General features: G+C 37.4%; 1 protein-coding gene across 2 annotated transcripts in view; it reads right to left on the bottom strand.

Annotated features, from left to right (window-relative positions):
* Positions 1-393: 393 nt before the first annotated feature.
* RNF11 (ring finger protein 11) overlaps positions 394-11,931 on the bottom strand; it is a 68,511-nt gene continuing 56,973 nt past the window's right edge. For both annotated transcript variants that reach the window (XM_060231806.1, XM_060231805.1), the window contains 2 exons: positions 5,300-5,469; positions 394-2,775 (listed from right to left, as the gene is read on the bottom strand). In XM_060231806.1, the coding sequence (XP_060087789.1) occupies positions 2,604-2,775; positions 5,300-5,469 (342 nt within the window). In that variant the 3' untranslated portion in view covers positions 394-2,603. The remainder of the gene's footprint in view (positions 2,776-5,299; positions 5,470-11,931) is intronic.

Genomic DNA, 11,931 nt, shown 5'->3' with positions numbered 1-11,931 from the left:
GGCACTATTACTGTTCAAGCTGGGGGGTCCTTTAGGAATTGGTTCATAACTGAATTGGTTCATTTGTACATTCCATCATACATTGTTTCTGTCTACTCCTTTTTTGTGGGGAGGGGTGTTCTCAACCTCTTTGGTTGACCCTTTTTTGGTTGGGTATTTTCCCCCTTTCTTGGTGCAGTATCTCCTAATGACAGTCTCCACTAATTTTAGCACAATATATAGTGCTAAAATTAGTGGAGACTGTTATTAAGTTAACAAATAACTTAATAAAATCAGAAGGGTTATAAGTTACTAATTTAAATTGCACAAAACACCTACCAGGTCAGTTTATCACAGCCTCCACCCCCTTCTTCTGCAAACCTTAGAACAAACAACAGTGAACGTGAAAGGTGCTTTAAAAAAATGTTCATTTTCCAATTTAACAATCCAAGGTAAAAGAAGAGAAGTCTGGCTATAATACTTGACAAGATAGACACCAACATTTATGAAAAACAACAGATGGAATGATATGAAAAATACAATGATTGACTACTGAAAATATTGCACAACTTTATATTATTCTCTCAGATTTACTTCCTGTAATTAAGAACAGATAAATTCAGGGGAAAAGAAACTGGAAAAGTAACATAAATTAGCCTGACATTGTATATCTCCTATAATCAGCAGCATTCCTATAATCTGCACTCCATTTATACTGCAATGATGTGTGACTTTAGCAGAATTCATATGCAGTATGTAGTTTGTCCAGTATTGTGTGATCTTTTACAAGTATGTGGGTTGATGCACACATGGAACACCTCTCCATTCATTTCACTTATGGGGCAGCCCTAAGCACTGCAGTCTGCCCTATCCATCAAAATGAAAAGGGAAGCTCACATATGAATGGGAGCTCTGTGTGTTCACTGAAATTCTGGATCAAAACATCTGAAAACCACTGTAGGGGCAATAAACAATCCATTATGTAGATTTTTTTCCACTCTACTACCTATTCTTATAGGGATTATTTATAACAAGTAATTGTTCTATAGTTTATAGGTACAGTCTTGAATAGAGTTCTTTTGCTTTAAGAATATGACCCCAACAACCTGTATTTGAACAATTAAGAATGGTCTTTGATTCTTGCTGATAACTGGGGATGGCATCTCATGCTAAACGGAAAGACTTTTCAGCGTATTGGCTTTAAATGAAATGTACAAAAGTTACACTAAAGAATATTTAAGAGAACAAAAAATCCACCTGCTACATGGATTAAAAAATACCACACAGTTTGAAGACGGTCTCTACAAATCACATACCTTTTCACTTAAGAAATGTAGATACCTGTAACAGTCGTTACCAACTGTCAATCTCTCACTTGATCACATCTCTGTGATTCTGGGCCAAATATAAATTTTGCACAAAACAGATAAGATTGCTTCATATCTGCCAGGTAGACTGCTATGCCAGTCAGCAGAATATAAAAGATACATTTAATACAGATACTAAGAGTATAATATTGGGAACCTAAGCACTACAAGAATGAGAGATGCAATATCCTTTTTATATGATCCAAACAACCCTTTTTGAAGGAAGGAAGCTGAAACAGATGTGATTTTTGGTGACTGTGGTAAACTTGATTTTGTCTTCATCTTTGCTATGCTGCATTTTAACTTGACAAACAAAATATCAGTATTATTATTTGTATTTTGCAGTCAGAAAAGAAGCAATGAAAGAAAAACTAGAAAGGTAAAGACTGGTTTGTTTGATTTTCTTTAACATCTTCACATTAAAATGTCACATATAGAAAAAAGTGCATCTCAGATTTGTTTACAAGCTAGGAGATCTTTTTGAAGTCCACATAATCCTAACTGCAAACAAAATATAGCACTTTTATAATATATTATAAATAAACTGGTTTTCAAGCACAGAGCCAGCCCCAAAATAAGAATACACTATTTTAAAAAGACCTAAGGCAAAATGGATTCAATTTCCAATGGATAAAAAAGAACTGTGCAAACAAGCTTAAAACTATTTTTGTGCCAATGTTATAAAATGTAGCCTTTTGTTTAAAATAGAGTATTGACCCAAATACCAGGAACTTGTGAAGCAATATGAACAAAAAATTGTTCTTTCATTTCGATGGAGGAATATCCTTGCCTCCCTTTATCTCTCACAGAACTGGTCTCTCTGTCACATGTGCTCATACACATGCTCTCTTTCTCATTCACACCAGTGTTCTTGTCATTCCTTTCAGTGGCGCCTGAGCAGGAGAATTTCTTAGAGGAATGAGCTCATACAACTGAATCTTTTACCTTCTGCTGTTACTCTTCACACAGTTCCTGTGGATGGGTTTGCTAACAAGCCTTTCTTAAGAAACAACTATTTTAAGCATTGACTTAAGACTTTACATAAAAATAACTCCCTACTTTTTCAGTATTTTCTAAAACTTGTTTTCTCCCCTTCCCCTTTCAATACCTGCAGCTTTCCTTTAAAGTGTTAGGAATTGAGCTTTTTTATTGTGCATGATCTTGTTTCCTAATCCCTGGTTCTTTGGGTAGAATGACAAAGGATCAAACCCATTAAAATAGATGGTTTTCTTGAAAGATCAGAGTAGAGATGCTGGCTCAGTTAGTCTCATAGGATGACAACAGTGCTGCATCCACTGGCTCCATGCAGGAAGGGCATGTGAAAGATCTCATCAGCCAGTCATCTATACAGTCCAGGTGGTAAATATGCATGCATGGCAGGAATCTGATGGGGTCACCATAAACAAAGTCCATCATACAGATCACACATCTGGAAAGGGGAAAGAAGAGAGAAATTGAATTGAGTTACAATTTTATATAGAATGACTTGAAAGGACAGATCTGCTAGTTGCTGAACTCAATTGTGTTTATACTATGTTGCTTGGCAAAATTGTAATTATAAAATTTTCAGACTGATCTAAAATCTTTTCATGGAGACTAGAATGCAAATATATCACATGATTATAACTTATTAATACAGTCTGCACAATAATTTATCAATGACAGTCAAGGCTATGCCAGAGCTGCCTAATTCTGTGTTAAGCTGGAGACTGCCATTTGCTGTCACTTGTCTTGAACATTCCTTGATTTTAATATTTGAACTTTTTATTGATTATCATGTTGGTTTTTGCAGTTCCACCTCTTTTTGAAAAATATTTTATATTGTCAGCTGTAATGCTGTAAGCTGCTTTGAGCTCTGTAGGAAAACAGGGTATTCATCAAATAACATAATTCCATGTCTGAACATTTTTAAAAGTCAACTTCCCACTTCTGACTTTGTAAATCTCATCCAAAAACTAGAAACATGCCTTCTGGCTAACAACTACGAATGTAGCACATTTTTTCATACGGCTCTAGAAAGCAGCTTATACTATCACATACCAATATCCCAAGACAGATTTTGATGTGTTATTTTCATGAACTTGACCAAATTCCATTTTTAAACACCATACTTTTGGCCTCTCTTACTTGTTGATGCATTTGCCTGAAGGTGATGCAATGGAAATTATTATATCCAATTAGTTATAAGCAGGACAGTGCTATACAGGTGTGAAGGAAGCTTGTGGAGGAAGTGACTTACTGCCGCATAATTTTTATCAGTAGCAAAAAGGAGGTCTTTCTGAAAACATCTACTACATTCATTACCTCCCTTGTGACATAGCCTTTCCTATAGATGTGCTGTTCTAGGTCAGCAGGTAATAGCAGAACTTCTTCAGGAATGGCTTGGAGAGGTGTGTTCTGTTACATGTAATACACCCCAAAATATTATCTACCCAGTAATGAAAGCAGTCTAGCAATTCTTTTCCAATTATGTTTTTACTCCAGTTTCCTTTCCTCTCTCTATTTTAAAGCCTTTCCAGGGCTGACAGCAGTTATAGTCCACATGGGGGCAATTAGGTTCTTTAGAAATGCTGAGCATTTAGAAAACTGAAGAAACCACAATTACTTTAATTCCTTTTTCCTACATGGAGGAAACTTCAGAATTATTTCAATGCTTTAATCCTACAACTCAAATTTTTTTCCTTTATTCAGATTATGTCTACAAAACAGTGCAATAGCATATTCTACATACTTTTATTTTGTAAAGAATAACAGGTAAAGAATGGAAGAACAGTGGCACCAGTCATGGCTGGCATGTGGGAGCAGGAGAGGTATAAGGTTGCCTAGGGTGCCACCTATTATAGGAATATGAAATTGTTGTGGACTGCACCTGAAAAACATTTTACTTAAATGTATGGACCATAACAGAAATGAAATAGGCTGTATGGACTATAACAAAAATTAATCTAAAATGAAAAATGTTTACATTGCAATCCTAACCCTCTCTCTGAATGGCTTAGGCTTTGTATGGTTTTATTATTGTTGCTGGTCAAAAGCTGAGCTTTGCACTCCTGCCAGCACCCTTCTTGATCAGATTCAAACCCTTGCCTCCTGTTTTCCTATTGAGCTACTGGGGAGGAATACTTTCTGTGAATATGCAGTTGAGTGCCCCCTTGTTCCTGTCCTAAAGCTTGCAGTCCTCTTGCTTGATAAAAGATTGTTGTACATTAGCCATTTCCAAGATCTGTGCACTTAATGGCATTTCAGATCAGGAAAACAGTACTAAAGGAAGGCTCAAACCCCTTCTCCCTCCTGTGTGGCAGTCCTGATCTGAATTAGGCTTCAGTGGTACTTTGGAAATTAGTTCCCAGCAGCTGCCATCTGATCCAGGGGAATGTGTCAGCTTGGGAGAACCACTGTCCAGTCATTAAAAAATAACATCCAAGCTCTAGGACGCAGATTACAGTTACAGTGGCCTGTATCCTACTAAGCAAAGATTAAAGCCTTGCTCTAGCTAAAGAAATCTTTGTTCACCTTCAGTGGCTCTTCTGCTGGAAGCCTTCAAAGTTTGCTTAACAGAGTTGCAGGACAGAGGCCAATGTCAAGCAAAGGAAGGCAAGAAGGTTTTGGTCACATGAAGGAAAAGGGCAGGTTCTTTTTCAAGGAGTCTGAAGTAGATTACAAGGTGTGAACTACCACTTGGTAAGGAAAAGTGACATGGAAAGGAGGGACTGAATCAGAGTAAAAAACATAAAAATTAGTTAGATGTCCACAAGGTTTTTGAGAAATGCACAAGGCCCACTTCAAAAAAAGTTTTTGGTTTAGCAAATTGCAAAGGGGCTCAAAGCCGAGGCAATATGCTAAAGGTACGTCAATATGAAAAAATGTGTTCATTATTTCACTTTCTCCTCTCGATGGGATAAATACAAGTTTTTAAAAATTCTAGGCATTAAAGTGGCATTTTTGCAACTTACTCTCTGATCTTTTTCTCAGAGCCATCTCTACCAGGATCATAGACTCCTTTCGGCAGGTGTTGTATAAGGCCTATCCGTTGTGCTATCCTAATTTGTTCCTCTTCTGTAAGCTGTGTTGCTAGGCGGGTCTGGCTAGGAGTTGGATGGTAAACTGGAACTGGAACCTGCTCCTAAAATTAAAAGGATTTTTAGAGGAGGAAGGAAGAAAAGGAAAACAAGTAAGTTTGCTTTGCCAATTTAATTTCATTACTGAAATAGATTAGGCAGTGTATGGAATTTACGATTTACTGTTATTTCTATTTTTGATGGGAAATTAGTTTTGTGATACTTCGTCATGCCCAGTTTTTTGGCTTAATTACAAAGAAGAGGATAAACAGTAATGCCAACTTTGCTGGAAAGTTGGCATGGATCTGTTTTAGCCTGCTCTCCACAAAGACCATTTAATTTTGTCTCCAGGAGTTCTTCATGGATTAGTTAAACAGACATAAAATCTCAATGTGAGAGTTGGCAAATTAAGCTTGCAGGGTTTGGCTAATTGATGGACTTCTTACTTGCCAAGACAGAGGAGTTGACATATTTTTAAAAAGTCTTAACAGTTTACAAAATATCATTTGTGCAAATGGAGACCAAGTTAGAAACTTTTAATATTAAGACAAAATACTTTATTGGATGTATTATAGACAAAATTCATTCAAAAAGTCCTCCTGTTGTTTAAGCACTAGCTTAAGCATTTCACTGTCATTTCATATAAATAAAATAGACTGGATATTTGGACCAACCAAATATTTGCATTTTTAGATCTTTTGCAGTACAGCTTCTGGCAATCTTTCTGTGTTCGCAGGAGATTGAAAGTGACATGCATAAACAACTACAAATATAAAACATTTTCAAAAAAGAAATATACCCCCTTTATATTCTTGGGGTTGGATCCAAACTTTAACTTTGGCATAAGGTACTTCCCACCACCAGAAGAGTGTGGCCTATCATTATGCCCCTCATTTTCCCTACCTATGACAGGGCTCTCACTTTGTCCCCATTCCAAAGCAGTATTTCAAGGAGATCTGCCAGCTGCAGTAGAAGGGGGGGGGGGTGGTGTTGGGAAAGTTCCATTAGCAGAGTTCTACTAAGGGTACTTTGGATCCAAAACAAAAGACATGAGACTAGGAACTTAGGGTTTAGATCTTGTGTTTATTTAGATTTAGTCTCAGGAAAATTTAAATTCAACATTCATATATTCATATTGACACTGGACAACATTCTTAAAACAGCAGTGTGTTAAAAATATCCACTTTCATGCGTTGTGCGTGTACCCCTTGTGCCACATGCAACTTTTTGGCAAATTTCCTTGTTTCTGGCTAAGGTGCATTTACTATCACAGCAGTGAAGTTCTACCCATTTTTTAGGTTCAAGCCACACCTGTATTGCAACAAATGCAGTAAGAGTGGCTATATTTTGGGAAGGTTGAAAGATGTCATGGACAATTAATATTTTTTCAAGTTTTCTTCGGCCAAAATGACTGAATCATTAGGACTGTGTGTTGATTTTCTTCATTCCCAAAGCAATCTGTGCATACCAGGCATACAGTAGGTCTTCAGTTCATCACTAACATATCTTGAGGAATTTTAATGTATTACATAAATAGTACATACACACAATTGATATAAACATCTACATAGAACAGTCAACTTGGTTGAAGCACAGCTGGCTGAGACTGAATCCTGCTAAAATGGAGTTTCTGGACCAGTTTGCTGATTTTAAGATTTCACTTGATAAAGTCGAACAAAAAGCCAATTCTGCATATGATATGGGTGCAGTGCTGCAAAATGGCTACTGTGATCTGTCATTAGAAAATGGCTGACTTAAATCTCGTGTTTTAATTTTAGAAGCCTCTCTTTGACATTTAAACCTGAGGTTTGGGGGGTTTGAGTCTGTGGTCCCAGTCACTGATCTTGTCACTTTTTAATGTGGTGGCTTAATAAAAAAACTGCATCTTGATACGGAGAGAGCCCCATTCATAACTAATGCATATAGACTGGGTCAGTCTAACAATCTGAGATGCAGGGGGCCAGAAAACATAATAGCAGCAATCCCTGATTCCATCATGATGCTGTAGGAAAAGCAGCAAGAAAGCAGGGCTCCCTATCCTTTAAAGGATCGGGCATCCCAGTATTCCTGGATCTCCCACTTGATGCCTTGGCTAAGTGATGAGAATTAAAACCCATCATAGAAGAGTTGTGGAAGCCAATATTGCCTATAATTGGAAAGACCTTGTGAAGATCTATGTACAACATCATGAGAGAACATATACTGTGGCTAATTTGGATTCTGGAAAATCACTGCTCCAAGCTCTGCATGCCCAGACCCTGCTGGACTTTGCTAAGTCTTTGCAAGCAAGGGAGCGACACCAGTCACCCTCTCCAATAGTGATGGAGGACTCTGATCCCACTTGCCTCTTAGATGCCTTTAACACGTATCTCTGGCTTTCTATAATGTTCCCCACCACCTTTTGTTGCCTATACATCAATGTGCTGTTTAGATGGATTTTAATAGAATAGTTCCAGTTATATCTATGGAGTTATGGGAGGGGGGGGGAGATGTTTGTCTTGTTGCTCCTATTTTCCACCTTTTACATTACAGGACTTTTCCTGTTTACAGTACTTTTCCTATTTCCTCTAGTCCACTCTAGGTGATCATTACAATTCTTTAGTATAACAAATCACATACTTCAACAATTAAAATCCTTCAAATGAACTTCAGTATAACCTTAGATATCCTTCTGAAATATATCATACATAGATAATCATAACTTTCTACTCATTGCATTATATTGTTTCACTTTTGCTGATATAGTGAAACTCTTTTATTACTACTGTTTAAGAAATTTGCAGTGTTGGTATTTCTACTATTAGGAAAAGGGAGGAGGAAGAACTGACACAAGAAATATGGATTAAGATTTTGATACCAATTCAGAATTATTATTTTTTAAATGCTCTGTTTGTAGATCTTCAATTAATTCTCATTAAGTAATTATATAATTCATTAATGACTATATCTTACCTTATCCACATTTATAATAGAGTTCTAAATAGTGTCTGTGTATATTTTGCAATTCATTAATCATATTTCAAGTACTTCCCTGCCATTGATTACATCCTAATTATATTACATTGTTTCTCATTGTTTACTTCCGTAACTCTTGCTGAATTAACGTCTCAGATATCTTACAGATTAATTCTAAACTACAGATAATTTCCATCTTGCACATCCCAAGCCTAAAAGTTTCTGTGATGGACTCAGGCACTTAGCCTGAGTAGCTGAGAAACAGGCTTGCAGTGATTGGCTGGAATGTTGCCCGAGCAATCGAAAAGTATCCTTTTGAGGTTTGCTCAGCAGAAAATCACCTCAGGATATTAGTCTGAGCCAGGAGTCTTCGAGAGAAGTCTTCAGTACACCAGTCTGAAGTGAAGACAGTGGGCTTAGGCCGGGCAGTTGTAAAAACAACTGGATGAGGGGCTGAGAGCGGCCAGAGTGGGAGATAAAGCTGAGTGGACTCTGTCTGAAAGAGGGAGTTTGCAAGCGGTTTGAAACTCTCTGAGGGAGATTTTGCCAGAGCATCAGGCAATCTCCAAGTATAAACAAGATCACACAGATACACACTGAGGGGAGAACTGGAGTCTGGTGGTCAGCAGGGTTGCCCAAGACTCAGACCAGAGAACTAGCTGTGGGGCTGAGACGCATCGGTATAGAGGGGTGCGAGTCCTGGAAGATAGCTAGTGTGAAAGGGTCTGTGAGGGAGAATACTGACACCAGTCAGGAGTTCTCTATGTGTGTGTGGAAGAGTGATTGAAGTTTGTTATGTTTATGATTTGGCACTGCCAAAGTTAGGGTAAAACATCTGAAGAAACAGCATTCTGAGTGCCAAGAAGGCACGGACAGCCTGTGTGAAGTAGAGTCTAGTGGAACTCTGAAACCTGCCTGGTTTATTGTTTATTTTAAAGCTATTCTGCCAAAGTCTTGTTATATTTTTACCTCAGCCTGAAAAATCTCTACTCTCTGTAATTGAATTATTCTGCCAACCAGCTGCCAACTGATTTACTTTTTGAATATTGAACAGTTATAATCAATATTATTTCATCCCTCTCCCTTGCCTTTTGTTACCTAATAAATATTTTGTGGTTTTTGACTTTAAAACCGTCTGGTGCCAATTATTAAGAGTTCTGACAGAATTTCTGAGTGTGTACTGAGGGACTGAGGGAAGGTGACTGGGGAGAAATTTAAACTGGTCACCCTCCCAAGTAAATCCTCTGACTGGGTCCCTCCTTTTTTCCCCCTCCTCCTTCTTCTCTCGTCTCTACCTCTCTCTAAATATTTATATAACTTTTGTTCATCCCTTTTCCTTTTTACTTTTCCTTATTAGTTTTCCTTTTTTTGATCATTCTTGCCATCCTCCTTCTCATAAATTACCCTTTTTGATATTTCCTGCTGGTTACTTTCTGCTACACATATATACTGCAAAGTTGTTGTTACTATTATTATTATCATTATTTGTTTCAACACTCACATTCTCTCATTACCCCTCTTTCTACTCTGTTGGAGATGCATTTTCTACCCCCTTATAATCTCATCTGAATTCATGTACCAACCCACCCTCATGGCATGAATGTAATATTTCTTAATGTTCATGGGGTCAACAACCCTATCAAAAGAAAAAGGATTCTGACAAATTTATCCAAATTACATTCAGATATCATATTTCTGCAGGGAACTCATATTCATTCGACATTACTGCCTCCTCTGAAAGCCTATTGGATCCAACAACAATATCATGCTAAAGGTTCTTTCAAGGCTTGTGGACTTTCAATCTTGCTATCCAAAAATGTACAATTCTAACACAAAGAAACGAAGTCCGACCACATGGCAGATTTTCATTTGTAAAACTCTTTATTTGTAAAACTCCTCTTAGAAGATCAAATATTTAGTCTAGCATCTATTTATGCTGCTAATTAAAATCAGATCACCTTTCTACAGTAGAGGAAACCTTTTCTCTACTGTAAACTTTCCATGAAGGTGAGATTTTAATAGGCGGAGACTTGGAACTATGTTGTCAATAATGCTCTTGATTGTTCCAGGGACTTATGTCCAACTCAGCACACAAAATTAGCTTCAGTCCTAGACACCTTTAATCTTCTAGATGTTTGGCATCAGATGCATCTGGGTGAGAAAAACTACACCTATTATTCACCAATACATGACATTTGGTTTACACCACAATTTATTTTGATTTCACATACTTTGGCTAACAATATTGTAAATTCTGATATCAGAAGCATCATTTGGTCTGATCATGCTTGGGTGTCTACTGTCTTATCGTTAGACCATAATGCTCCTTGATCTTCCTCTTGGACTCTTAACAAATCCCTTCTCTACTCGGCAATTTGCACATCAGAATTAGAAACCATTATGAATTGATATTTATTAGAAAATAAGAGAGATGACACAGATTTGACCATTCATTGGGATACCCTTAAAGTGGTCCTAAGAGGACATCTGATCTCCATGTTTTCTCGCCCTATATGGTCTAGGACCTGCCTACCTTAAGGACCGTCTCTTCCCATATGTTCCCCAGAGAGTACTGCGATCTGGCTCCCAAAATCTGCTCGTAATCCCCGGGCCAAAGGAGGCCCAGTTGAAGTCAACCAGGGACAGGGCCTTCTCAATAACAGCCCCTTGCTGGTGGAACCAGTTACCGGAAGAGGTCAGGGCCCTGTGGGATATTGGACAATTCCGCAGGGCCTGTAAGACAGTCCTCTTCCGGTTGGCCTATAACTGACCAGCACCAAACCACCAAACTACCAAAATACTGAAGGAAGTGTATAGATTGCACATTGTTGGACTGATGTACTGATTTTTTAAATGTTTTTAATGTCTTAATTATGTAAATTGCTATTATATTTAAAATTTGAATTCTATTGTTAGAATCTCTGTATTGTAAGCCGCCCTGAGCCCGCTTTGGTGGGGTAGGGCGGGATATAAATAAAATAAAATAAAAATAAAAATGAAGAAACAGAAGCAAGCTGTCATAAAGAAACTCACAGATAAGACAAAACATCTATAATCACTTCATAAAACATGGGAATCAAGAAGAGTTATCATCAGCTACTACGTCATTGCAAACTTTTGGAAACAACAGAATGCACACAAATACAGAAAAATCTTTTTCTGAAACAAAAAATTTGGAGCAATTCTCCGAAGTCTCTAAGATATCTTTCATATAGGGTTAAGTATAAATGCTCAACCAGGATGGTTACATCTCTCAAGGACAGCAATAACAAAGTCCACATCAAGTCTCAAGATATAGCTAATATATTTGATGACTTCTATGCACTTTATACACATCCAAGAATCCTGCCCTAAGATAGAGGATTTCCTCACATCTTCAATTCACATCAAAATGCTCTCAGACGTCCATCATGAATTTCTGAATAGGAAAATTTAACCTCAGAATTTCTCTGGACTATAAAATCATTGAAAAAAAAGTCTGGTCTAGATGGATAGCCACCAGAATTTAACAAAAATTGCTTCCTTATTAATTTTATCATTAGCAGATACCTGCAATGAAATCCTAAATTCTG

The sequence above is a fragment of the Heteronotia binoei genome, chromosome 2, assembly GCF_032191835.1.
Source record: "Heteronotia binoei isolate CCM8104 ecotype False Entrance Well chromosome 2, APGP_CSIRO_Hbin_v1, whole genome shotgun sequence".
NCBI lineage: Eukaryota > Metazoa > Chordata > Lepidosauria > Squamata > Gekkonidae > Heteronotia > Heteronotia binoei.
Note: the sequence above shows the minus strand (reverse complement) of the source record. Positions and strands in the feature narration are given on the sequence as shown.